The sequence below is a fragment of the Chelon labrosus genome, assembly GCF_963514085.1.
Source record: "Chelon labrosus genome assembly, chromosome: 4".
Classification (NCBI taxonomy): Eukaryota; Metazoa; Chordata; class Actinopteri; order Mugiliformes; family Mugilidae; genus Chelon; species Chelon labrosus.
This window is the reverse complement of record NC_140340.1, coordinates 27,303,302-27,328,849: the sequence shown is the minus strand read 5'-3', so window position 1 is coordinate 27,328,849 and position 25,548 is coordinate 27,303,302. Positions and strand designations below refer to the sequence as shown.

The 25,548-nt window shown below is 42.5% G+C and overlaps 2 protein-coding genes across 2 annotated transcripts; one reads left to right on the top strand and one right to left on the bottom strand.

The window, feature by feature from the left end:
- Window positions 1-1,614: 1,614 nt before the first annotated feature.
- rhobtb3 (Rho related BTB domain containing 3) lies at window positions 1,615-21,663 on the top strand. The gene is made up of 13 exons (XM_084542324.1): window positions 1,615-2,047; window positions 2,405-2,636; window positions 3,474-3,666; window positions 6,843-7,000; window positions 7,305-7,413; window positions 10,313-10,508; window positions 10,626-10,822; window positions 15,754-15,863; window positions 16,841-16,946; window positions 17,725-17,898; window positions 19,951-20,117; window positions 20,388-20,484; window positions 21,528-21,663. Exons 1-13 carry the CDS (start codon window positions 1,863-1,865, stop codon window positions 21,644-21,646), a joined length of 2,043 nt encoding a protein of 680 aa, XP_084398450.1. The 5' UTR covers window positions 1,615-1,862; the 3' UTR covers window positions 21,647-21,663.
- Window positions 21,271-25,509, bottom strand: glrx (glutaredoxin (thioltransferase)). Its single transcript, XM_084542325.1, has 3 exons — window positions 25,245-25,509; window positions 23,993-24,124; window positions 21,271-21,667 (listed from the first exon to the last, which is right to left on the bottom strand). Exons 1-2 carry the CDS (start codon window positions 25,449-25,451, stop codon window positions 24,011-24,013), a joined length of 321 nt encoding a protein of 106 aa, XP_084398451.1. The 5' UTR covers window positions 25,452-25,509; the 3' UTR covers window positions 21,271-21,667; window positions 23,993-24,010.
- Between the last annotated feature and the right edge of the window lie 39 nt (window positions 25,510-25,548).

The following is a 25,548-nucleotide window of genomic DNA, read 5'->3' as shown; positions in this document are numbered from 1 at the left end:
TCCTTTCAAACTGGACAATGGCTCAAGGTAGCTACTGTAGATGTGTGATCTCACTGGTGCACCCGCTCCATTTCCATATATACTCTCCATGCCCTATGCGTACAATGAATTAATCGATAAAAATAAAAAGGCTTACACTTATCAACGTGATCCATAAGTAGAGAGTTATTCATGTAAAACATTCTGCAAAAGTAGCCATTCATGTTTAACTTCAAAAAGCATGACGATCAGCTCAGACGCTGCAGAGATTTCAGAGTCTGGAATTTGTGTTCTGACATGTTTGTTGTTAACGGGCAAAAATGTAGAACTATTAAGCTAACTCCAGAAACCATAAAGAATGTCCAAGCCGGGGGAAATAGACACAATTTTGTTATTATAATCATTAATGGTATGGTGAATTTAAACAGTTTCATTTTACTGTCTTTAACACATCTGTCTTATAGTTTCATTACTAATGTGGTTTCTGTGAAAAATACAGCCAACACAAAAGAATTGAGTTATATTGTATCTTAACCATTTGATGTAAAGAGTCAAGACAGCCATTTCTCTGTATCTGCACTGCACGGGCTAAAACTGTGGCACGGCCAAGGAACAGCAAATGCCATGGGTTGAGATCACAAAGGCTTTGGGGCATGATGTTCCTCTGTGCGTGAACGATGATGCTCTTTTCTCTCAGCGCTGGCTGGAGGCCTTGACCTAGTGAGGCTCGGTTGAGGGTTGAGGGACCTGCAAAGTTACTACGTGTTAAATATGAAAACGCGATTATGTAGTCAGACTGGGAATCTTGACACATAGGGTCCATTATCTGCGCGCAGTCATTTGCAGTATGTCAAGTGGAAGGCTGTTTGTGGAGGTAAAGCAGGGGGAGTAACAGCATGTGAGCAGAGTGGATGTACAGGGTGGAAGTCCCTTTGAACTCAAGGCCTGGTTTTATGCATATTTCATCATGGCTGTGGATGATGACAGGAGAAGCCATGATTAAGTCTTTAGGGCTGTTCCTCCTCCTGAATAAACCCTGGAGTTTGGTCAGGGGGAACAAGCGGATCTCATTTTTTACATTTTATCCACAACAAAACACCCCTAAAGCCAGCTTAAGCGTTTTCTTGCCGCATCAGCAATTAGCCTAGCACGTGCTCAGTATGGCTGTCATTATCGTTAACACTGCGCCTCGTGCTGCCTACCTCTTAGCTATTAGTGCGTGTGTGTGTGTGTGTGTGTATGGTGGAGTTTGAAAGTTAATGGCGCGCCTGAGCCGCGCTGCTTTTCTTTCTGGAGAGAACACGTCCAGCTTTTAAAAAAGATAACAGGGAGAAGGAGGGAGGGTATGTCTGCGTGAACAAAACAACTGGCATGCCCTGCACGTGCCACAGCGCGGTCCTGTAGTGAGTGAGAGTGTCAGTGTGTGCGTGTGCTGGCGCGCGATCGCTTCGACGCGTGTAAGCCTTCGTGCGTGTTGCTGAGTCAGGCGCGACCACTCACGGTTCAGTCCTTTGCTCTCTCTCTCTCTCTCTCTCTCTCTCTCTCTCTCTCTCTCCACTTGTTCTTTACCGGTGACACTTTGTTTCATCCACCGACGTCATTCATCCGCTCTTGGACGCCGAGGCGAGAAGCTGCCCCTCACCTCTCCGCCGCTAATTGCGTCCCCCTCCCGTCTGACAACTTGTTTGTCTGTTAGCGCATTGGCTGCCCATGGGCGCTGCTCTGTACACACACTCCGCTGCTCTCCGCCGGTTGGGCTGTCCGGTGCGCCTCTGCGGTCGGTTCGGGACGGTATCGGGCTCCGCTTTTTTTTTTTTTTTTTTTTTTTTACCGGTTTTTCTTTTTGTGAATGAATAACGACTGAGATGGGAAAATGCGAGTGAATGCGAAACTCCCCTGCAGCCGGGCTCCCGGGGGGCCAGCCGCGGATGAGAGGGATTAACGACGGAGCGGAGCCGCGGCTCATTGCGGAAAAGCGAGCCTCACTGCAGACTGGCGTGGAAGCGCACCGTGTTGGGAACGGGCTCCATAGCGTAGAGCAGCCGAACGAAACCGCGGTGACAACAATGTAAGTTCCTCTGAAGCTGCAACTCATTAAGAGATGCGAGGACGCGGGGGCTCCTGTTTGCATGCTTTATTTATTTTTGTCAGTTTATATATATATATATATATAAATATAAATTCATACATGCACATATAGCTCACCGAAAATAATCCTCTAATTGATTTATTTAATCATATACCCATTCAGGTCAGGTATAAAGGCCTTAGTGTGGTTCTTTTCAGTCAGCAGTGATGCACTGCCTCCGTGATAAACATTAATAATAAGAGCCAGTGCAAAGAGAGGTGTCTCCCCTCCAGTTGGATCACATCTACCTGTGTGATGCCTCCATTCACTTTCAACCACCAGTTGTCTGGCTTGCAGGTCCATCCACATCGTGGCTCTGGGCAGCGAGTGCCCCGGAGGAGTGGGGCCCGGGGAGGAGATCATGGGCCAAGGGCAGCTGCAGGGAGGCTTGCTGTGGAGCTACCTGGGTCACGGAGCTCTGGTGGGACCCTGTGACCTGGAGAGCAGCCTGCACAACCCGGCCTTCATGGAGTACACCTCACGTGTGTTTGGAGATGTCACTGTAGTGGTTCGGGATTGTCCCAGCTGGGTAAGAGACGGGCGGTGTGTCTGTGTGTGCAGACTGAGAGAGGAAACCTGCAAGGTTCAGTAGTTTAATCACGGCTGTGGCTCGCGTTCCTATGCGCATTTTAGCATGCAACATTGTAGGTGCTGTTATGACTACACCTGCATCTCCATCTCAGCTTGTGTGGTGCCAAAAAGTCATCAGGCCTTGCTGGAAAAACATGTCACATAAAAGTGGTGTCATTTGGAGATCATTGTCATTGTGCATCACTTCACTGATAGGTTGTTTACAATCCGCTTCAGCTTCTAGGAAGACAGCACTTCAAATTCCAAGGGCACTTGCCTTCCAGCACTGATTGCAGGCTTTATAAAAATGTCTCTATTCTTAGGAGGACGCTATATTCACATACACTGCACACAAAAAAAATCACAGATGAAAGAACTTTTTGTTCCTAATAGCATATGAATTTGAAATGAAAGCGCTGTTGTGATTTTGCATGCGGCCTATTATAGGGCTGTCGAACCCTGTCAGGGGTGTTGCTGGGGAGAGTCTGTCAGTCTAATTCTCTGTCTCTTTGTCCCTTTTTATTCAAATTGCTCAGAGCTTTTTAAAGTGTTATTTTTTTGCTGCCTAATGAGTTGAATCAGGTTAGTTTAGAGCAGCTAGCCTCTCGCGGGTCCTTAGGGGTAAAGTCCCAAAAGGCATGCAGCCACACTGAGGTATTTATAATAGAGAAGGGAAGGGTCATCTGAGCTATTCATGGCAATGATTTGGTATGCTGACAACTCTGTTTATTGCATGTGTCTGTCCTTCTCTGACCTCCCTCTGTTTATAGTTGTCATCCTTTTCTTACCTTTCCAGGACTTGTTAGACAGCGACTGGGCCAGCGTGCGGAAAGTTCTCGAGCAGGCGGACATCCTGGTCATTAAATATTCAGTCACAGATAAGCTGGCCTTCCAGCAGGTCAGGAACGGCTATGCCCCGAGACTCCGCCCGCTCCTGAGGCACTGGGGTGTACCTGTCATCCTTGTGGCTGTTGGAGCGCGGCTGAATGGTGAGGACGCTTTTGTTTGTGTTTTTTCTAGAGCCGGAGTGAATTTAGTTTTGCCAGCAGCGCCTCGCCAACTCATGGTTGCGCCAACAAACCATTGTTGTATGTGAACGGAGACAGGAACCAAAAACAAAAGGGTATATCAGCCAGTCTTCTTGATATCTTATATTATTTTAGGTTCATTTTACTGTTCTTGCCTCAGTTGTTTATTTTGGTTGTGGGGCAATATCATATTCTTCTTATGGCCGAGTGGGCTCACTGTCTGAGTCTTGTGTCCTCTAACGTGCCCTCCCTGCAATGGGGAGGATGCTCATGATTAAATCTCCTCTTGGCTGCCTTCAGGCTGTCAGCTCACATGATTCCCTGCAGAAAACACACAAGTCTTTGCCCATAACAAACCTTATAAGAGTTAATTGTCATGTCTCAAGAGTACACAGCAACAGTGGTATGTCCCTTAAGTGGGAATAGCTCTTAACGCATATTATCATACATGTACAATTTGTTAGCAGCTCAGTGAGTCTGCATGTTTTTTTACAGATACACTGACCTCTGTTGAATCCAGAATCTGTAAACAAGCCCATCAAATGTTCCAGGTTATATTCTTAGCGTGTCTGCCTAACATATTTTGAGATCCTGTCAGAGCACTGTTGTAAAATGATCACAGTGGAAGTCAAATCTTTACTGGAAAGAGGAAGAGGAGAGGAGATAGTGGGTAGCTGTAAACCAGAGCCTTTGTTGTGTGTTTTTGTTCGTGGCTGCTGTGAGTATTTTCATGCTATCCCCTCATGACTGCAGAGAATGACGGCTGAGCGCTGAGCGCTTCCTGCTGCTCGACTTTAGGCCACCTAAGGCACAGCTGTGGCAGAGAGCGCTACCTTACGTGCATTAACGCAACCATTAAACCAGCGATGAACGAAGGAGCACAGGCTCATTTACCAAGGGCACACACGCACAAACATACCACTGGTACGCCAAGTCACTGCCCATCAGACGCTCACACACACTCTTCATTTTCCCTCTGTTACACACACACTCAGCCGAGCTCCATCTCTGTGTCATGCCTGTAGGTTATTAGCAGTATGATTTATCAGATGCCTCAGCACTTAGCTCCACGCCTCCCCCATTCTGTCTTTCCCTCTCCCCCTTTGTGCAGTCTTTCTGTAGTCTTTTTTCTCCTTTAAGATAATCCCTCTAATTTTCTTTCTGATTCTGTCTCAGTGGTCCCCATTCACGCACGCCACAGTGCAGCTCGTCCTAGTACACGTGTCACTGCAGATTTTACACATTTAGATGATCCTGCTCATATTCAATTGTGTAATAATTTTTTTTCACGCCCATGGACTTAGTTAAGATGTAAAAACTGCTGCAAAAAACATAACAAAATAGAAACAGTACCTCACAAACCTGAAAAAGTACAAATGCACACTCTCCTTTTTTCAAATCTTTACTGACTGTCTACACAGTCTCCAAGAGAAAAAGCAGAGGAATCGGGAAGCAGGGCGAGTCCTCACCATAAAACCACATGTGGCTGTGGCATCTGGTCTGTACTGTACGTTCAGTTTTGTGAGATCTGTTCTCTATTTTAATTTGGTTTGTAAAATGTTGTATTGTGTGTTCTGCTCTTCAGATCGAGTTAGCAACATAGCAATTTTGTAAAAGAAAAACATGTTTTGAGGCAAGAGATGTGTCTTCCATTGTTTTTTTACAGTTCATTTGAAATGTAGTGGATTGAGCATGTTGTTGTGATGTTTTCTGGACTGTGTTATTGTAAGTACTGTTGTACAAGGCTTAAAGAGAAGCACACAGCGTGCTTTAAACTACTGGGAGTAGACTGATGCTGGATCATGCAAATTCCATTCACCTGAGGGAAGAGTGTGTTTACATAGACTTGTGTACAAAAGATGGTGCGGCCACAGTAATGGCACTTATTGGCTTTTAGCTTCATCTTGTTTTTGTTTCTCCTTTTGCAGACAGAATTAACAATATTTGAATAAGAGAGAGAAGCCGGGGAGGAGCGAGGGGTGGCTTGCCAATCACACCAGATCAGACATCTTAATCAAGTCTGGCACACCTTCAAACATACCTCTCTTTGAGACCTTATATTTACTCAAATGGATAGTCTGGTTTCTTTGAAGTGGGCTTGTATGAGCACTTAAACATAGCCAGTCTATTACCTACAGTAGATGATGGTCGACATGGCCCCCTACTTCAAAGATACACACAGGAGTACCGGCACAGAAACCAAGCAATGAACTGCCTAGGTTGGGGTCAACAAAATGTAGTTATCCACCTAAAACAATCATTATCCGTTTAAGTGTTTTATCGCCGCTGTACCTCGCTGTCAGGCAGCGTTTTCCAAGGGACAACTGAAGTCGTTATATTGATCTATGCTCTCTTCAAAGCCACAAGACTCCACTGATAAAATCTGAAGTCTCGCAAATCTCTGGTTTACCACTGCCACAATTGTATAGTTAGTTGTGATTTGAATTAACACTGATATTCACGGGGTAAAATGACTGAAAGAAACCAAACTATTCCTTTAATCATGCAGTTATGTTCAAAAGGAGCAGCAGCGCGCACATCAAAAGAAGTGAATTCGGCTTTCGTCATCATGATGTGTTAGGTGGTGGGGAAAAAAATAGGTGACACAGTATTTCATAATGATTTTTGAATGGGAGTCGATTGGATCCAGAGACTTCTTGGAGCCAGCGCGTACTGTAGCAACAGTCCCTGGTAATACACTTTAACCCACCACTACATTTGCTTTGCTCCTCAGACCCACCTGCTGCGTCCTTGCTTTACATATGTGTTTATCTCCCTATACAGTATAATATGGTGTTGCTTTGTTAAGTTTATTTTGAGCTATGCAGGTCAGTGTGTCAAAGTTTTGTCCCACTTCCTGAATATATACGGTATTGATCATGTTTTGTATGAGGATGTTGTGCTTTTAATTTTAAATGAGATTTCAACTTGAATGTTTTAACAAGCGTAAATGGCATGTTGTCCCTTCTACTGACTGTATAGCAGTGCAGCCTATTCATTTAACCATGGCTTTTGTATTGCCTGCATTAGCCGTCCAATTCATATTAGGTTATTAGGTTCTCATAAACCTTTAATCAGATTTCGCTGTGTACACAGTATGCATTACTTCATACAGTGGAATTCTCCTCTGTGTTCAGATGAAGGCCCTCCTTGTACTTGTCCGTTGTGTGCATCAGACTGGAGCAGCTGTGTGCCTCACAGTGAAGGTCTGCAGCTGTCCCGGGACCTGGGGGCCACCTATCTGGAGCTGCCCTCTCTCAACCACGTCTTTGTGGGTCGCTACTTTGGCAGCGTGGTAAGTTATGACACAACACAGCCATCAAAGGATCAAGTCCTGAATAAGCTCTTAAGTTCATATGATCCCTGATGCTGAGTGTGTTTTTCCACCCAGGATCTCCTGCAGAAAAAAAAAAAAGAATCACAACAAGTAGCATGTAAACATATTTTCAACTTTTCATAGCACTGCTCATGTCTGTTAAACCAGATTAACTCTGCATATCTAGATAGGTACAATATGAAATCAGCAAAGGACTGATGATGTGTCATTACTATTTTTGTACTCTGGGTTTGGACTAATGTGTGATTTCTGTATTGTACAGCTGGAGTACTTCATGATTCAGTGTCTGAAACACAAAGCCAAAGAGAGGCCAGAGAAGAGGCGAGGAAATAAAGTGAATGAGCTTCGCCCACCTCACTTAGAACAACCAGGTCAGGGGAATAGTCTCATTTAATGACAAATACCGACTTTATTGCGGTGGCTTGCACTTATTGTATGTCTGCTTGATTATTCATTTGTTTATTTTTAATTAGCAGTTTCATTATCATTACGTAACTATAGTTTCCTTAAATTGCTCTTTCCACGGTGTTTAGTGAACGCTCAATGAACTCTGACTGGATTGTTTTGTCTTGAGCTTACATCGCCATAAAAAGAGCTGAGCACAAAGGTTTTATCTGGATCAATACTCTCTGTTCTAAACTGAAAACAGGAAGAGAGACAAAGAGCTCGGTAGACTACTTTTATTCAATGACATTTGAATCAATTTTCGCCCGAGCTCTGTTCAGCTAAAGATGCTGCAACAACAGAGTTTAGTGCTTTGATCGGAGGAATCTCAGTGGAAGGATTTACTCTTTAACCTGATCTTTAACCAAATTTTCTTAACAAGATTCGACAAACCCTCTTGTCAGTACGAAGCCTGATGCAGTTTGTGATGTGCGTGTACTTTTGTGCATTGTACTATGCTCTGCAGGGATGAGACTGAGAAATGACACAGCCGCACAACGTCCCGGCCGCTGCAGGCCTTACAAATCTACTGTCTTTTAAAAGGGATTTTTTTTTTTTTAAATCTAGATTAATATGTTAAAAGTCATCTGTATAATGAAGCGTCCCCATGACGGAGGAGATAAAGACTCTAGAGACACTATTCAGATGTTATGTAATTCACTAAATATGATTAAAACAAAGTATTCTTTTAATGTATTTAAGTGTTAAATGGCTATAAGAGGAGCTGAGTGTTATGTTCCTGTTTTTAAGAGGAGGTGAATGTACTGTTCTGTGGGGCGGCTGTGGCACAGTAGGTAGAGCGGGTTGTCCGCGAACCAGAGGGTTAGCGGTTCGATCCCCGGGATGTGCCACATGCTGAAGTGTCCTTGAGCAAGACACTGAACCCCTAGTTGTGAGCGAATGGGTAGATGTGACTGTAAAACACTTTGAGTACCAATAGGTAGAAAAGCGCTATATAAAAGCAAGGCCATTTACCATTTACTAAGGTGAATATTAGAATAATTAATGTCATGGAAATTGTGATGAACTTCACAAATGCCCATATTAGTTTTCTTGGGTATTCAGAAAGCAGATTCAAAGAATTCTGACAGAGAAGCTGAGACTAGAGACTAGAGATCAAATGGTCAATTAACAATCAGTACTTCAAGCAACAAAAGTTACCAGTTAATTTAAAACTAAGTATTTAAGATGTAATTTAGTTTTAACCACTAACTATGAGGCAATAAATGACCATGCTGCTCAAAAGAGGCTGAAACGCACAGAATTACAAATCTATACGCAGCGAACAGCTTAAAACTGAAGTTGATTATCGTAGCAAAGCTTAAAAAGAAACGAGTCAAGCTGGAGAGCTTGACAGCCGTGCTCTGTTGCTTCTCCTCAGTCTTAATGGTTTACATTTTTTACAGCACAGTGTCCTAATCGGATAAAAGATAGTCTGATTAAATCTGCAATTGGCTGACAGAATTATGTTGCCACAAATGGAAAGCTTTCTGTGCACTGAATCTGAAATGACATTGTTAAAATTAGCTTGGATAGAGGCACAGCTTCCACGCCACAAATATATCCGATGGCGTGATTTTATCTGTAGTCTGGTGCTTTTATTCTGTAAGATCTGGTGAATTCATAGCTACACTCATACTATCTCTTGCTCCACATAACAGCTGAAGATATTTAACACAAGCCGCGCTGTTAAACCAGTGTTAAATATTGATCTGGCCACTTTGCTGCTGTTTGTGTTTAAACCCAATGCAGAGACTGACAGCCTTAAGTTCTGCCAAAAATGGCGAGAGTAGTGGTGGATTTATTGGTGCCTGTCCAACACTACTTAACTCTGCTTTCGGTGTAGCTTACATTAAATATGACGTGCGCTGATTCAGGAGCAGCACAGTTATCGCGGCCAAATCTTAGCAGCCTTTGAAAGGCAGATGAGGTCCACAGAGGTGCAGTGTGTGTTGAGCATGAATAGGAATATAATAGGACAATGATTTGTGAAGCACTCTCCCTCATTCCATCACTCTACTGCCCAGTGCCTTTTCACTTTTTATTAATCTCAGTTTATGAACACATGAATCATCTGTGTCCCATTTATTCCTCACCGTTCCTGAGCCTATTTCTGCTGTTTCAGACTACCCTCCCGAGCCTGTTCTTTTTGCATTGCATTTTGTAATGTATTCACTGTCATCGCATTCACTGCAGATCATTTATTTATAACTATTGTCAGTTCAAGATTTTTCTTTTCTTCAAACATTAACCTTATTTAAAATGAGCTTTGGGACAGGCTTTCATTTTGGGGTTTTATCACCAAGATGATTTAAAGCGTAACTAGTAAAGCTCAAAGTTTGGTGTCAGTCCCTCAAAGTTAAGAGCAGAAAGATGTGGCAGTTTCCTTGTTACTTCAGTAGAATCCAGTGCGGCAGCCTGAGCATGCATTTTTTCAGGACTGTTATTAATGCAAAGACAAACATATCTGGAAGTGTTTTTTTCTAATTTGAACAAAAGGCAGGGCACAGCATGACATACATTTCACTACACTATTGCTGTCCAAACCCCACTCTCCACCGGCACAAATACACCCCATTTCTCTTTGCTGAGTTGTCAAAACCCATTGCTGAAAAAATGGAGAAATCACTAGTATAAATAGACAAGGTGGATTGAAGAAAAATGAGGACACACGCAAAAAAAAAAAAAACTGTATTACTCCCTGGGAGGCTTTGAACAAAACAAATATGGTGGAGTTTCTCTGTTAGTTTTTGATTTAGGGGCAAGTGGAATTTCAGCAGATTATTATCTCTCATTTCCCAATCCTCATTCCCTTCCTCCGTTCAGCTCGTCTTCCCCCAATCAGAGTGGAAGAGTCCAGCTTCTCCCAGGACATGCAGTGGCTGTTGGAGCGTGGCGTGCAGTTTGCCGATGTAGCCTTCTACGCCGGGGATTCTGGGAAAGAACTGGGATGGGCGCACGCGGCGGTGCTTTGTGCTGCCAGCCCGTACTTCAGACAGCTGCTTCTAGGGCCCAAGACCAGGTAGGAGAGATATTAACTGGTTAATAAGCTACTCCAACTCCTGCAGGAGCTCAGCTATTTCTGCAAAATCGTCTTTAACGTAACTGTGAAGCATTTTGTTTGTCTCTGGTTGGACAGGGAACGACCACAGTCGCGGTGTGTTTGCAGAGAGCGGGATGCAGGTCCCCATTCGCTGCTTTCCACCTGGGATGGGGGCATAATAGATGACATGCCTCGATCAGAAGGACACCTTACAGGACGCCTCACTCGTCTGGTGGTGAAGGACCCCCTCCTGTGTATGTGCTTGTGGGAGACTCTCATGTTCATTTACAGAGGTAAAAAACACCAGTCAAACAAACCTCAGATACAAGATACATCTGCTGTCTTGAATCTGACAGTTGATGCTTTTTCAGACGTTTCTGTCATGTCTGTTAGACCTCTTTACTTCACTGCCAATATAAGACCAAGACACACCAAGCTGACATCAAAGAACTACTGGCAATGTCTCACATCACCTGTGTCTGAGGGCACATATGTTCTGTGCCTCTGTGAAATGAAATAACTCTTCAAGGTTGCATGTAGCTGAAGTCTGTATTCATCCATTCAAAAATGGGAAACCAGAGGAGCTACTATTATCTGGGACCCTAGGAGGCTAAAGAGACATACAAACTATCTTACAGAGCTGGATCCTCATGCTGATCAGTTGGTCTAAAGTTTATTCATTATAGATGATCAAGTTGTTGCAATAACTTTTGTGTATTTGAACGTTCAGATGAGATGAAGATAAAAATGAGAAGAGCCTCCTCTGTGTGCCCTTGGAACTTTGCCATTTTGTTTACTTATGTAATATGTCTTCCTTTTCTTGGGTACTAATTTGCTAAGCCAGTCAGCCAGTCAGAGAGGGCTCGCTCAGTAATGCACTCAGTTGCAGCTTCTACGTGTTGAACTGGCAGAAGAGCAAAGTGTTATGGCCCTTAGATTAATTTATTATGCAAATTATTTTCTCAATTAGTGGATTAATGGTGTCAGTTAAGCAATGAAGTTATTCTCGCTCATTTAAGAAGTGAGTAAGCTGGTGCCTTGAGCACACTGAAACACGCTCACAGTGACAATACAAACGTCAAGTAAACGTCAATTACAAAGCTTAATTTGCAAGTAAAGAATGTTTATCTTATTGTCGGCGTGGAGGGTGGCGGTGGTGGCGGTGATGCTGTGAACCCTGCACCTCAAAGCAGTCAAGTAAAAACCCTTCTGTAGTTGAGTTAATCAGAAATGAGTGCTAGTGAATGCTGATCAATTATTTCTATATTAAGAGCTGGACCAACCTAAATTGCGACAACAGGGCTGAAACAAAGAGCATAACATCGTAAGTGATTAAAACCCTGCGATTTCACCAAGAGAATGCTGCCCAAACTGGCAGCAGGATCAGATGTACAGGAAGTGCCAAACAGAAAGGGGAAATCAGAAAAGACAAAAGTGTCGCCAAAACAGTAGCTTATACTTTAGCCAGAGAATTCTCGACGAAGCAAGCTCAGTAATTTCTCTCCCATCACACAATATGATTTCTGGTAAATGATGTGCACCATTAAAATCCCACTGCCTGACATATTTAATAAATGTAGCGGTCTGAGTGTTTCAGCCTAGATTTTGTTAATATAGACTCATGCTGCACATTACAGCTGGAGTTTAAATACAGCTCACGGAGCTGGACTTCACAGTATGGGAACTCCATTCCCCAACAGCAGTTACTCTTTTTCTAATAATTTAGATGTAATGATTAATGTCCCCTGGCAGCAGAAGGCAGTTTGCCCGCTATTGGGTCTTGTCCAATGTTTCATTACGCTGAGGGACAGAAATCAGTCCGACTGAAAGCACTCGGTAGTAAGCAACTGTAGTCTTCTAATCCTGGACGAGATCATAAATTTTGTAATGGTGTGATCTCGCACTGCTTTCTTAACCCGTGTTTGTACTTGGCTGCCTCAGGCCACTTGTGTTTCCTTTTGTCTCCTCCCAGCTCAGTTCTATTGAACATTATGGAAATGACTGAGGACGGATTGGTACATTGCCTTTGAAAAAACGAATTTCCATCATTTTGATGGCTAAGAATCTGACCCTTTAAGAGGGGCTTCATGTTTACATCAGCAAATGATGGAGCTGTCACAGAAGCGTTTGCAGACGTGGTAAATCATGACACTCACAACAAAAATGTTCTCCAGTCATGCATGAAGCCTAGTTAAATAGGCATGTCACATTCTCTGCGACTTTAATGAAAATCATTGCAGTATGCAGCCTAAGAGTCTGCAGTAGTGCACTTGCTGCATGTTAGATCACATGCTTGTGCATGCCAGCAATATATCACAGCACAACTCCTTATGGCAAAACGCCACACTAACATCTGATTTATTGCTGTGTGTTAGAAGGACTTATGGTGTAACACAGAAACACTAGAGGTAGACACACAAACACATCAGCTGAGAGGGTATGTGTGCTGGCGAAGGGTGAGTAGAGAAGGGAAGAAGATTATAGGGTTAGGCTGATTCTCTGTGAGTGACTGCATGAATAAGAATTAGAAAGCCAGCAGTTGCAACATGGAGAGAGCGCCGTGCACTATTTCTTGCACACATTTAGAAGTCCCTGAGTGAGTGTGTTTTCTGTAGTATGAAAAAGGAAGATGGTGCAGTAAAGAGGGGAGAACTGAGAGCTAGAGAAAGATGAAGGTGAGACAGGTGCCGGAGGAGAGACAAAGGTGCTGCTTTACTGCAAATTCGTAGGATGGCGTGACGGTAACGAGCTAGGCACGTATGTGTGTGAAGAAAACAGCAGAAAGAGGAAAATGTGTGCATGTGCTGACTGGAACACGTCATGCTTTCATAAAACACTGCAGGGAGACTGTGCTAAGTCTTGTGTAAGAAAAAAAATGACTAATATTAACCCTCGACATGGTGGGTCTGATTGTGTGTTTAAAGAAGCTGACCTCTCATACAGCATGTGTATTTTCTTGAATTGTCTAATCAGATATGAATGAACACCGTCTTTGCCCATAGAAACATTTATGCAGTCAGTATTTGATGTTCATTTGAGTCCACAATAAGCAAGAACAAATATCCTTTGATTACAGTTCCTCGCGTTCGTCAGTTGAAGCTAATTTTATTGGCTTACCAGAGCTAATTTCCATAACAATACCACGTTGCAGCTATCACACAGCGTCACGCTCATTGTTTTATTCCACGCTCTGTTTTTTTTTTTTTTTTTGTGTGAGTGGACAGTCAAAGAGGCCATGACTTTGCTTGTGTGATGTTAACACTGTGAGACTGTGTCTCCTTGTGTAGTGTGCTGCTGAATTATCGAATTTGTCACTTGGTTGCTATTGTCTGCATGTGCATGTTTAGCACATGTAGTGTGACACAGATGAATCTGTGTGTGTGCTTGTGAGCACTCTGGTCCTATCTGAGGTCACCTCTTAGACGACAGACCAGTTTTTTTTTTCTTATCTTACTGTGGGGAAATCATTTAATTGTAATTTGGTGCCCTTGCAACTAAATTGAACAAACTAGCGGCTTCAGCGATCTCTGGCATTTGGTTACAGTTATTTAAAAGTCAGGAGTTCAGCAGTTATGAAAAACAGTTAAGGAAAACCTTGAGCAAATTCGGTACAAATTGTTCCCTCAGCACTTGTGGTGTTTGTGCATCTCTGTGTAGGCAGGTGAGAAAGAATACATCAACACTGAAACTTGCGAGTTTATATAGACATGATCGTTTTGCAGCTTTTGCTTCTTGCATACATGCTGTCTATATTCAGTTTATTTTGCTCTCTACCAGTGCATTGTGTTTTGTTTTTCGGTGTCTGGCTGCATCACCTCAGCTCCTGAAGTTAATCTCTCACCCTGCATTTGAGGTGTCTGTGCGGTGTAGTGTCATTATTCTGCACCGCGTGTTCAGGTAATCCCTATATCAGCCCGAACACCATAATTATGAACTAATGATGAGCTCAATCCTGCCCGTTCCAGCTCCGCTCTTTCCTCGACATTCTGCTCATGTCCCTGTGAGACAGGGAGCGTTACCCCAATCAAACTGCAGGCATGTGGAGGATTTATGAAGGAGAGTGCCAAGTGTGAATGCTTTCTCCAAATTCAGGATGAAGACTGTGTGTTGTTTGCGTGTTTATCTTTATACACGAGAGCTCTAGTTGTTGAATCTTAATATGTGACACCCTTTTTTAGGTTAAAATGCAGTATGTGACACAATGGGAAATCTGTTGTCCTGTTTGTTTACTGTTTTTATTAATCATTTTAATCATTTTTAATAGCGTAGCTCAGGCAACTGCAAGTTCTGTTGCCCAGTTTGTCAGTTGTCCACTTACAGGAGCTCCAGGCTGAAATATTTCTGCAGCTGTTGAATGCCATGAAATCTTCACAGTTATTGTTCCCAAATGTTACCTCATAAGGACTTTGGTAATTGCCTGCGTTTATCTCTACTGCCACCATAATGCTAACATTCATGTTTTTTTAGTTTAATGTCTCATCAGCTGTTCAATTTTGAACAATTCTGTCAGGGATAACGTTTTATCACTATTATGCATCATTAAAATCAGAATGTCACATTGTCCAGTACTTTTGTAGGCGTTTAAAACTAGCAAGAATGCCATCTCACTCAGCTGCATTTTGTATTACAGTATCATATGTATTATGGACATTACACACTAAACATTACAATGTCAGTCATTGTGAGCATGTTAGTGACAGTGACAGCATTCAGGTATAGCCTGTATTAATGTTCAGTGTCTTTAGTGTGATCAGGTTTTACTTTACCTAAAAGTAAAACTATTGATGAATTATAAATATGCCTTTCTATCTGTTATCTGTCCATCTATCATCTGGTGTAGAGTGCTTTATAATGTGAGTTCATAAACATGCTCTGTAAATAAAGATTTTTCTTATGTTTAAAATTACAGACCAGAACTGTTAAATATCAGGCAGAATTCAGCTGATTCAGAGGCAGACTTGTGTGTTTTTATAATGGCCTTTTATTTACTGTTTCTGATATTTGTGGAATCTGGCCTGGGTGACCCACCCATAACCACCGTAGATTATGTAAACAGACAAATTTTAGAACAGTCCAGCTTGGGCGAAAACAAGCCCGAGCGTTGGGTGTAAGGTATGTGGGTGGTCAGAGCACAGTGCCAGCTAAAAAAGAGTTTGCCTGTTTGTTCCTGTACACTGTACCAGCGAGGATCCATAAAATCAGTGTGTTTGTGGATGTTTCGTAGGAGCGTGGGAGTGGGAGCACCTCCAGGAGGCCCTGGAAGAGAAACTGAAGAATTCGCTAGCGGTGGCACAGCTTATGGAGCGCGTACGATCCCTCATTGGCAGAGACAAGGTGAGGTTTTCAAAATCACATCCGATCCAATCACAAAAGACTGTAATATCTCATGGTGTGTCTGATATTAGTATGCCGCCTTTCCTAATTAAATGGGTTAAATAACTACAATGTGACAGCTTATTAAGTGTATAAACACATGTTTTGGTTGTTGGAGCACTTTAATTACTGTGGGAAGACCTTTAGAAACAGTGCAGTAATAATTAACATATTTACATAATCACTGCTTGTTATCAGCTCTCAGATACTGTGGGAATACCAAGATGACTAAGCTACTTTAACATGATGAGAGTCCCGTCATCATTTGATGTTGTCCTCTGCAAACACCTTCGGGTCGTCTCACTCCGTGAGGCCGGCTGAAAGCTTTCCATAGGTGTTCCATTGATTTACAAATATCAGAAGGGGCTCACTTCTGTTCTGCAGCCCCTCCTCCTGAAGACTGTGTTTGTTGAACAATCTCCCTGCAGAACAGCACTGCGTGAATATGGAGCTCTTTGTGCTTCAGTTGACTGAGAAAGGTCATGTAATGGTAATGGGATGCTTTGACAACGCTCATTTGTGGACTTGACAAACTCGTGTGTGTGTGTGCACAAACGGACAGCAGTCAAGTTCACCTGCTTTGCAGTGCAGAATAGTGTATTGTATTGTTTTGTTTTGTGCATTGATTAAAAAACTGAAAATGAGCAAAAATATGTGATAACAGACAGTTTGGACAACCGTCTGGTTATCCTTCTGTTCTCAGCGTTACTCTGTTCCAGTCATGTCTTTTTGGCATTGCAGCTTTAGTATGTTTGGGTAGTGCTAAGCAAGACTGGCAGAGAGGTCATTTGTATTCCACAGGGGAGGGGTTTCTACACACAGAATGTCAATTGTGCTGGTAACAAGTACCTGATACACAGCAGAGGAATGGGAACTCTCTGCGTCTGATTCTTTTGACTTCCTTGCCACTGATTGTTTGTGTGTGTGTGTGTGTACAGGGCCCCAGGGACACACCGAGTGCACGGGCAGCTCAGCTCGGCCCCCAGACTCTTGTCAACCTCTTCAATTCTCCTCTTTACTCTGATGTCATTTTCATGGTGCAAGGTGGGTTCATGCCCATCCGTTACACATGCACACATTTACAAATGCTTGCGTCGTCACACATCAGAGGAAGGTCGCATTTTATTAGCCGGGATTGAATTATGATCTCAGTCCCTGCCCTGGCCATCCGTTTGCAGACAAAATAAGACAAAACAGTCTGAGTGATGAGCCCGCCTCCATTAATGTTTCATCTCGACAAAGGCTCTGCCATAAGCTACATTTAACATTTCTCTATTAAACTGAAGAATAGAAACAATAGCCACTCTTATCCATATTTAGCTCATAAAAAGTGTGTTACAGTGCAGTGAGCTTTTGTAGTCTTTGCACCTCCAAGCCGTAAGTTAAACTCTTGAAGGTCACAAAGAACATTTGTTATTGTATATTTTGTGCACTTCTCTTTTTTTGATTCAAACTTGCTGCTGCAGTTGTGGGGGAGCTGTCACTGACTGTTAATAGCGCTCAGGGACAGTGATTATATAATCTGTTTCCTGTTAATTTAAATGACTGATCATTACTCCTAACAAGCCTAATTAAATGTTTGATGAGGCAAAAGAAACACACTAGTGTCTGACTGAAGTGAAAGTCATTCAAAATCTGCTCGTGTTCTTTCAGTTTTTCCAGTTCCAACAATGCATCCTGTTACCACCTGTTACGACCAAGAATACTTTCATTATGAAGTGCTCGTACTCTCTGTAAACACTGTAAATTCACTCGATGGGAATTCTCCAGGTGCTTTTCTGAAGTTAGAAGTCCAGTTGTTAATTTTATGTGTGTGACTTAGGGAGTGTATTACCAGCTCACCGGGCAGTGCTGGTAGCCCGCTGTGATGTCATGGCAGCCATGTTCAGTGGGAAATATGCAGAGGCTCGGAGTCGAGTGGTGCCCATCCATGGCGTCTCCTCAGACACTTTCCTGTCTTTCTTGGAGTACCTCTACACTGACTCCTGCTGTCCTGGTGAGTTCACTACACAACCAGCTGTCTGCTAAACTAAGTATTACTGTGACCTCTGCCGCTCTGTATACAATAAAGTGGATGGAGTTTCCCTTGCTTTATCATTTTCATGTGGAAATATCAGTAAACACATCTGAGAGGTGCATGAGTGACGTTTGATGTCTAAAACAAAAGCGCGGATGAAAAAGCCCCGTCAGCCATCTGGTGACTGCCACGCGCTGCCAGTGTCACTCTCAAGAGGCGCTCAGAGAACAGCACAGAGCTTAAAATTAAATTAGATTTAGAGATGACAAGATCAGCCCATGGCATAGCAGCTTCGTCTGCTTTTAGTGGTGTCATATCACGGCCCCAGACGTGTTGTTGTTGTTGTACTCCTCTGTCACTATCTGACACACTGTGTGCTACCTGCTGATAATTCTCTCTGACGCCAGCGATCATTCACTCAGTTACTGTACATATGGGGTGCTTCTATTACCTTAAAGTGGCATTACACTGTATTTTTAGAACGGTCTCCCCGTATTGTCAGTGCTTTGCCATTACTGTTGATTTCACTTGAAAACGTTCCGTGTCTTTGTTGTTGCTTTCAGACCCTCTGTTGGTTGCTTTGGTTTATCAGTTGTTCAGGATTACATTCAGTATTCTGGCAGTGATTCAAAGAAGTTAAACATTTAGAAGGAGGTTTTACTGTTGCCAGAGAGACCTGGGTTTGCTGTGTGTTTACCCTGAAAGTCTTTGCTCACAGGTTTGGGTTAACCTGTAGGAGAAAGAAGATGGGCAGATTATTTAAAAATATTGTTTGTTGGTTAAGAGACCGCTGAATGTAGCTTTGAATGACAGGCTTTTGCAGTAGTGTGTTAAGCGCCTGTGTATCTTTTGCAGCATTATACAACAAAGCTGCCCGACAGACAATGCGAATCTTCAGAACAATCAGTTCTGAATAAGCAGCTCTCCGCAGCTGGCAGTCCCATTATTTTTTTTGGCAAAGAGATCTCTTGCCTCTTTTTTGATGAAGAAATGATAAAAACAAGCAGTCCTTAAGATCCAGCTTAGGTACAGGTAGGATAAGCAAGCTGTTTCCGGAGATATCCCTCCAGGTTGAGTCACGGGAACAGGAAATTAAAGCCACGAAACGGCTTCAGAGGCTGCAGCCGCTGCGCTGTTATGTAAGCGCTCAGCACTCAAGGTCAAACCAAGGTAATTCCACCACTAGCAGCAGAAATGGAGGGCGTGAAATCAAAGAAGGGGGTGCTATCAGAGCGCTTCATTCAGATAAATAATGTATACTGTGCATGTGACGAAATACATTCCTCATGCTCATTTGTGTGGCTGTGCAGTCACATAGATCACACCCTCTGTGCTGCTGCTGCTCAGCTGACAGTGCAGCAGCCTGCCAGGGATGCATGCAGAGAATCAGTGTGTAGACAAGAGAGAAAAGGATGCTGAGGGGGGTGTTTGGCATAAATCATCTCGTATCAGGGGTAATTTCATTTGACGTTTTGACAATGGGATTGACAATACTTGCTGAACGTAGGGATGTAATTTGACAGCACAGAACGGGCAATGGATGATTATTTCTATTTAATGTGATTGGTATCTTTTCTTAAATAATAGGCAGCTGAGATTCAGCCCATCTGATGATAATGTGTGATATGTGATTAAGAGTCCAATTAAATGCATAGAAATTTTTATAAACTCCTCTGGCATTGCACACAGGAGGTAATGTAAGCTGCACAAAAAGCTTGGAATAAATTGACAAATGATGGAGGGGGGGCCCACACAGACACAGGGAGAACATGCAAATTCCACACAGAAAGGCCCCAGCTGGCTGATGGATTAAACCCAGAACCTTCTTGCTGTGAGGCATTAGTGCTAACCACCACGCCACTGTGCCGCCCCGCAGTGAATTCTGTGTTTAAAATATATAGCAATGTTTTTATTACTGAAGCGTGAGGGAATAGAACAATTAATGGACCGATATTTCATAAAAATACTTTCTTCTTCTTTTTATTAAAGGTGTAGTGTATCAGACAGTGCTTTGTGTGTTTGTGTGTCCAGCCAGCGTGCTGCAGGCCATGGCCGTGCTGGTTTGTGCCGAGATGTACCAGGTGAAACGGCTCCAACATCTGTGTGAGGTCTGCGTGTGCGCTTACCTTCAGAGCATGCCCAGTAGAGAGCTGTCATCGACGGGCATCAGCGTGATCCGACTACTCCGCCGAGCAAAGGTCAGTGACCATGTGTGGATTCAAACAAGGGCAAGGGAGACAAACTGAGATCTGATCAGCAGGAGACAGCTTGTCTATGTAAAGCGATCGCTTCTTCATTATAATATCTCCTCCTGCCATCAAAAAGCTGTGTATTAATGAAAGCTGTCTTGTTGCAATGTTTGTTGGTGGAAGCTTAAATCTTTTGACGAGCAGTTGCATTAGGGCCTGATAAGCTGTAGAAAAGAAACTGTCATTTCACAGAGCTTCTGTGTTTCTATTGATTCCCAGTGCCACAATGCGGAGCAGCTGTATGTCTGGCTCCTCCACTTCATCGCCAACAACTACCTGATCTTCAGTCACAAACCTGACTTCCTGGAGCTCTCAGGTCAGTGTGAACTTTTAAATAAGGGACAACATTAAATATGCCTTATAATAATGGATTGTAGATGTGCAGAGTGATATTAAAGCATTATGGATGATTTTAAGTTTGGGAAAGCTTGAGAAAAAAGCTAAAGGTCCAGTGTCTAGAACTGAGTGGTGTCTAGGGCTGAGGTTGAAGACTGCAACCAACTGAATATCCCTCCATTTCCAAGCACGTAGGAAAAAAACTGCCTGACAGGTTCACTCTAGAATTAGTGTTTGGTTTATCTGTTCCGGGACGTCTCCTCCGTGAAGATGTGAAGGGTTCACTCGAGCTAATCAAAATTCAACAATTGTTGTTTACAGGTGATTATACACTAATTAATACATAATTAGAAAAAATATATTCGGTTTCTGCCAATAGATCCCTTTAAATCCTACACACTGGACCTTTAAGAGCTGTGACAGAAATACTGAACATGTGATCAAATACATGAGGTGGTATCAAGGTGCCCAGCAGTTAGTGGTAAATTGAAGTTAAACCATACTTATCAATTTGATATTCATCATTTGATATTTGAGTATGATCTTGGACACCTGTGAAAGCCTCAGTATTTTATGCTATACTCCCATACAGCACAATATGGCAGTATTAATGTATATTAGACTGTAATGCATTGCCAGCTCCTCAGAATGATGCCTCCTTATAGTATTCTTGATACTATAGCATTATGCTTGTGCCTCTTGTGCATTTCAGAGGCCACATAAAAGCACACGAAGACAAATTGCAAATATTAACAGCAACATTGCGTAGCAGTAGCACATTTTATTGTCATCACAAGTCATACACAAAAGCCTCATTTAAAGTTACTGGACGGATACTGAAGGCAGAAGGAGAAGGCTGCAAACAAGCTGGCGGAAATATTATCAGATATTTCAGCTTTGTTTGTCGTGTTCATGGCAACAAGGGAAGGAGTTATTACTATACGTGTATATTTGAGTACATGCCAAGCAAAGTAACATCACAAAGTTGCATTTGCAGCAGATATATCTTTGTGTGTGTTCCAGACGAGGAGCGCGAGCAGGTGGAGAGGCTACGCTGGCCTTCCAGAGGCTACCTGCAGGAGCTCAGCGAGTACCAGCAGAGACGACGCAAACTACGCAAGTCTCGTTGCATAGTCATGTGACCACAAGTGGACGCCGTATCCCTGTGGAAAATGGGAGGAGAAAAGAAGGGTGAGAGTGGTCATCAGCATGTGAGGAAACAGAAGAAATCATTTATTTTGTTGATGCTGCTGGTGACGGACTGACTCTGAGGGACAATGTCACGGAGAAAAAAAGTTCTAAGACTCCTGAACTAATCGCCAAGCAGTGACAAAGACCGCTGCGACTCGCCTCTTCTCCCCCAAGGACTGGTGCATTCTTTACATAATGACTATTTCATTACGGCCATTGCAAAATGACCGATCCCCAAATCCTAAAATGAAAATGACTGTCTGGCCAGCTGGCTCTGTGAAAGATTATGTTTTTACTGGCTGGTGCAAACTAGTGAATTTCAAACATGAACAGTGACACAAAATGCCTCCATCATCAAATCATCTGTCAGAAAACAGAGCAGGATCACGTGCGGACTGCTTCAAACTAACGGGTAACGTGACGTGAAAGTTGAAAAAAGAGGAAGAAGACGATGTTGTGTATCTACTGGACAGAGGACTGCTCCGTCGTTACTTAAACCCATGACGGCTCATGTCGCATCCGTGTCCTGCTGGGTCAAAAGAGTGTGAATATGTGCACACGCTGCATTTCTTAATCTTGGGCCTCTAACCTCTCAGTGGGTGAGTGAGGTAAGAACAGCTAGTAATGCTGCTGGTAGCACTGTCACAGTCATTTTCATGTGTAATATACGGGGAACTCAGTTCGGCATATGAGCAGGACCAATTTAATTACAATTCTTTCATGAGATCCTGTCGCATTATTCAAAGTCTTATATCCAGACTATTTTTATTAACATGCAGGAGGGGATACATTTTGATTGTAGTCTGTGTCAAATGTGGTCACCTCACATCCATTGAGAAAAAAAAACAAAGGCAGACTAAACTAGGCTGTAACAAAATGAAGTGCGCTGTACACCAAATAAAAAAAAACAAAACAAAACAAAAAAATGTACAAAAGCTGTTGAGCTGGACGTTAATATGACATCCTGTTGAAATTAGTCCACAACTGTTTGCAATAATGAAATAATGATGATCTGTCTCTGTAGCATTTACAGAAGCGGTATAAAGATGCAGGAGAAAACACCATATCATGACGTTAGTACAGTAAAAACCTCAATGCCTCTGGGTGGATACAAAATATTTATTTGATCCTTTATTTTATATTTGAGAGGTTATTTTTAATCATAATGGGATTATGATTTATTGGTGCTGCAATTATTTTTGTAAACTATACTGTGCGTAGACATTTATGATTTTTATTTTTTTTTTACATTTGGAGTAGAGACAACAGGGTTGCACTACTTTACAGTCTAATGTTTCACTGCTATTTAGTTGGAGAGTGTAAGAAATTCCTGATTTAAAAGAAAACAGTAAACAATGCATCATAAACCTTCAATGAAATGACAGAGAAATAGACCAATAGTGACATTTTGCAGCTACTTCCTTTTACTTGCGGATCGCTGTCACGCTATAATAGTCATGTAGCTGCACTTGGCAGTATTTTAGTAGAAATGTAGCAGAGGATTGTGTTTACAGTACAGGCAAGCTACAGCAGTCAAATGCTGACAGGTGATAGTTGGTGTCTGGCCAGAAATCCTCAGATAATTCCCAGTCTATTAATAAAATTTGTAAATAACAGGTGAAACTTTGGACTGTGAAATGCAGTGTTCCCAGTGCCGCGTCCACACCCAGCGTGTGGAGACACGTTTGGCTCCACTGGACTGTGGACTGTAGATAACATGGCGTCTGAATTTAAATAAAGACATGTTTTAGAAGGAACACTGCCGACTCCATCAATGTCTCCACTCTGCTGTTTCTAGGCACAAGTCGTCGTTTCTTCTGTTGTCTCTTTTATTTACAGGTGGGTAACAAATTAGAAGGACAATCAGCGTTTTAATGAGGTGTTTATGTTTTCCTAGATGATGGTGGCGGGTGGTGGCCATCTGACATGTCACTCCAAAGTCAAGCTCAGGTGTTTGTTTAGGTTTAGAGACAAAGCCTGTGATTAACATGATTCTTAATACTCGTTAAACCCCTTACCGAACTGGGGAGAACTTTCCGTCATTTATTCAGATGTCTTTTGATTTCATTTGTACAACATTTTCATCAGATTTCCTCATTTCTGTTTGAGCACGTCCGATATCTGGTTCCCTTTCATTAGTTTATTTCTGCACTCTTAAGAACTCACTGCTGCCAATTTAAGCTCTTAATGTCAAACTCCTGAGGAGCAACGCCGACCCCGTCTCCTTTCCCTCCCCGCAGCCCGACGGTCAGTTTCTAACTTTGTAAGCTTGAGCGTATGCGTGCAGCATCCTGTACCTGGAAGTCTGGAGCACATCACTGCAGGGCGCCAATGGACTGCAGCATGCCCTCCAGTTTGCCGTTCTTATGCAGCGCGGCCACGTCACTGCCACCTCCGATACATTCCTCGCCGATGAACACACGCGGGACCTACGTTTGATGCAAGAAAAAGCAGGGACACAACTGGTAAATATTCAATCTCTGATTTCAATCTCATGCCGATAGTTAAATAAATAAAAATCAGAGGTTTTGCTTCAGTATTTATACCAATGCCTTATGCAGGTATATAGGGAGATTATGGTCAGTATTTTTATTTCACATGTATTTAATGCTATGGGCATGTTACTATAACACAAAGCAATATACAGTTAAACACAGTGGGGTCTGAATGTCTGAAAATACAAGAAAGCGTACTTGTATTTGTATACGCTCCAAAGAGCTCTGTGTGTCTTTCTCTGTCTTAACTGTCTCCTTAAATACTGACTGAGGCTGAGGTCAGGTGACTGTAGGAAAGTCCATGACTGTCATTTATTGCACGCCTTTATTTTCTTTAGTCGTCTCATGTTTCTTTGGGTTCCTTTTCCTGGTTCAGTGTGAATCAATCCACAGAGTCAGTTAGAGAAAGCAGAACAGCCACAGATTTCACTACAGTTTCTATTATACTTCTCATTCATTTGACAGCTTCAGTGATTACTTCTGTGGGGTTCTTCTTGCAAACAAAATGAATGGGACTGAATCTGAAACAAGAGTGGCAGATCAAAACAGAATAGTTTTGATCAGTTTTTGGAACTGAATTATTAATATAATTTTTTTTACTGTTTAGAATAACACTGTTGTAACAGTGTTAAAAATGAGTAAAACACTGCTATTTTTATTGTTTTATTTCTAAACAAATCACAGGCGGGGCTGGTTCCTCTTCTCGGGCGGGTCACAATGACTTCATGACTAGCTATATAAATAATGAAAATGTTTCATGAAATACTTAATCTTTAATGAAAAGCTTAATTAAGTATTTATTAAACTACAACATATGATAACGTAGAGATATATAACCTCACACTTTAGCATGGCTACATGTTGTTTTAGACGTGAATTAAAAAAAAAAAAAATAAGATTATAAAACGTCAGCGTGTGATGTATCACAGCTTAGAGGTTAAAATTGATTTAGAGTTAACATAGCTTGACCATAAACATTCCTAAACATCGTGTCTCCACTGTGTTTAAAGTGAAAGTGAGAAAGAAAACCGTGACTAGGCAGCTCCGTGTTTACCGTACGAGCCCCGGTGAGCTCCAGGAAATAGTCTTGTAAGCTTCCCATGTCGCTGCGTCCACTTATATCAATGCACTCGAAATGTCCCGGTTTGAACTTGTATTTGGACAAAACCTGCTGGGCCGTGATACAGAACGAACACGTGGGCTTGGAGAACAGCACCACTTTGTCGCCTTTGATTTTCGCCTGAACAAACGCCTGCGCCATGTCCGTGAAGTGGTCGGAAGATGACAGGAGAAAATGAGATCAATGGACAGCACCAAGCCGAGCAGAACAAAGATTGAACAGAAGTCGACGCGATTGG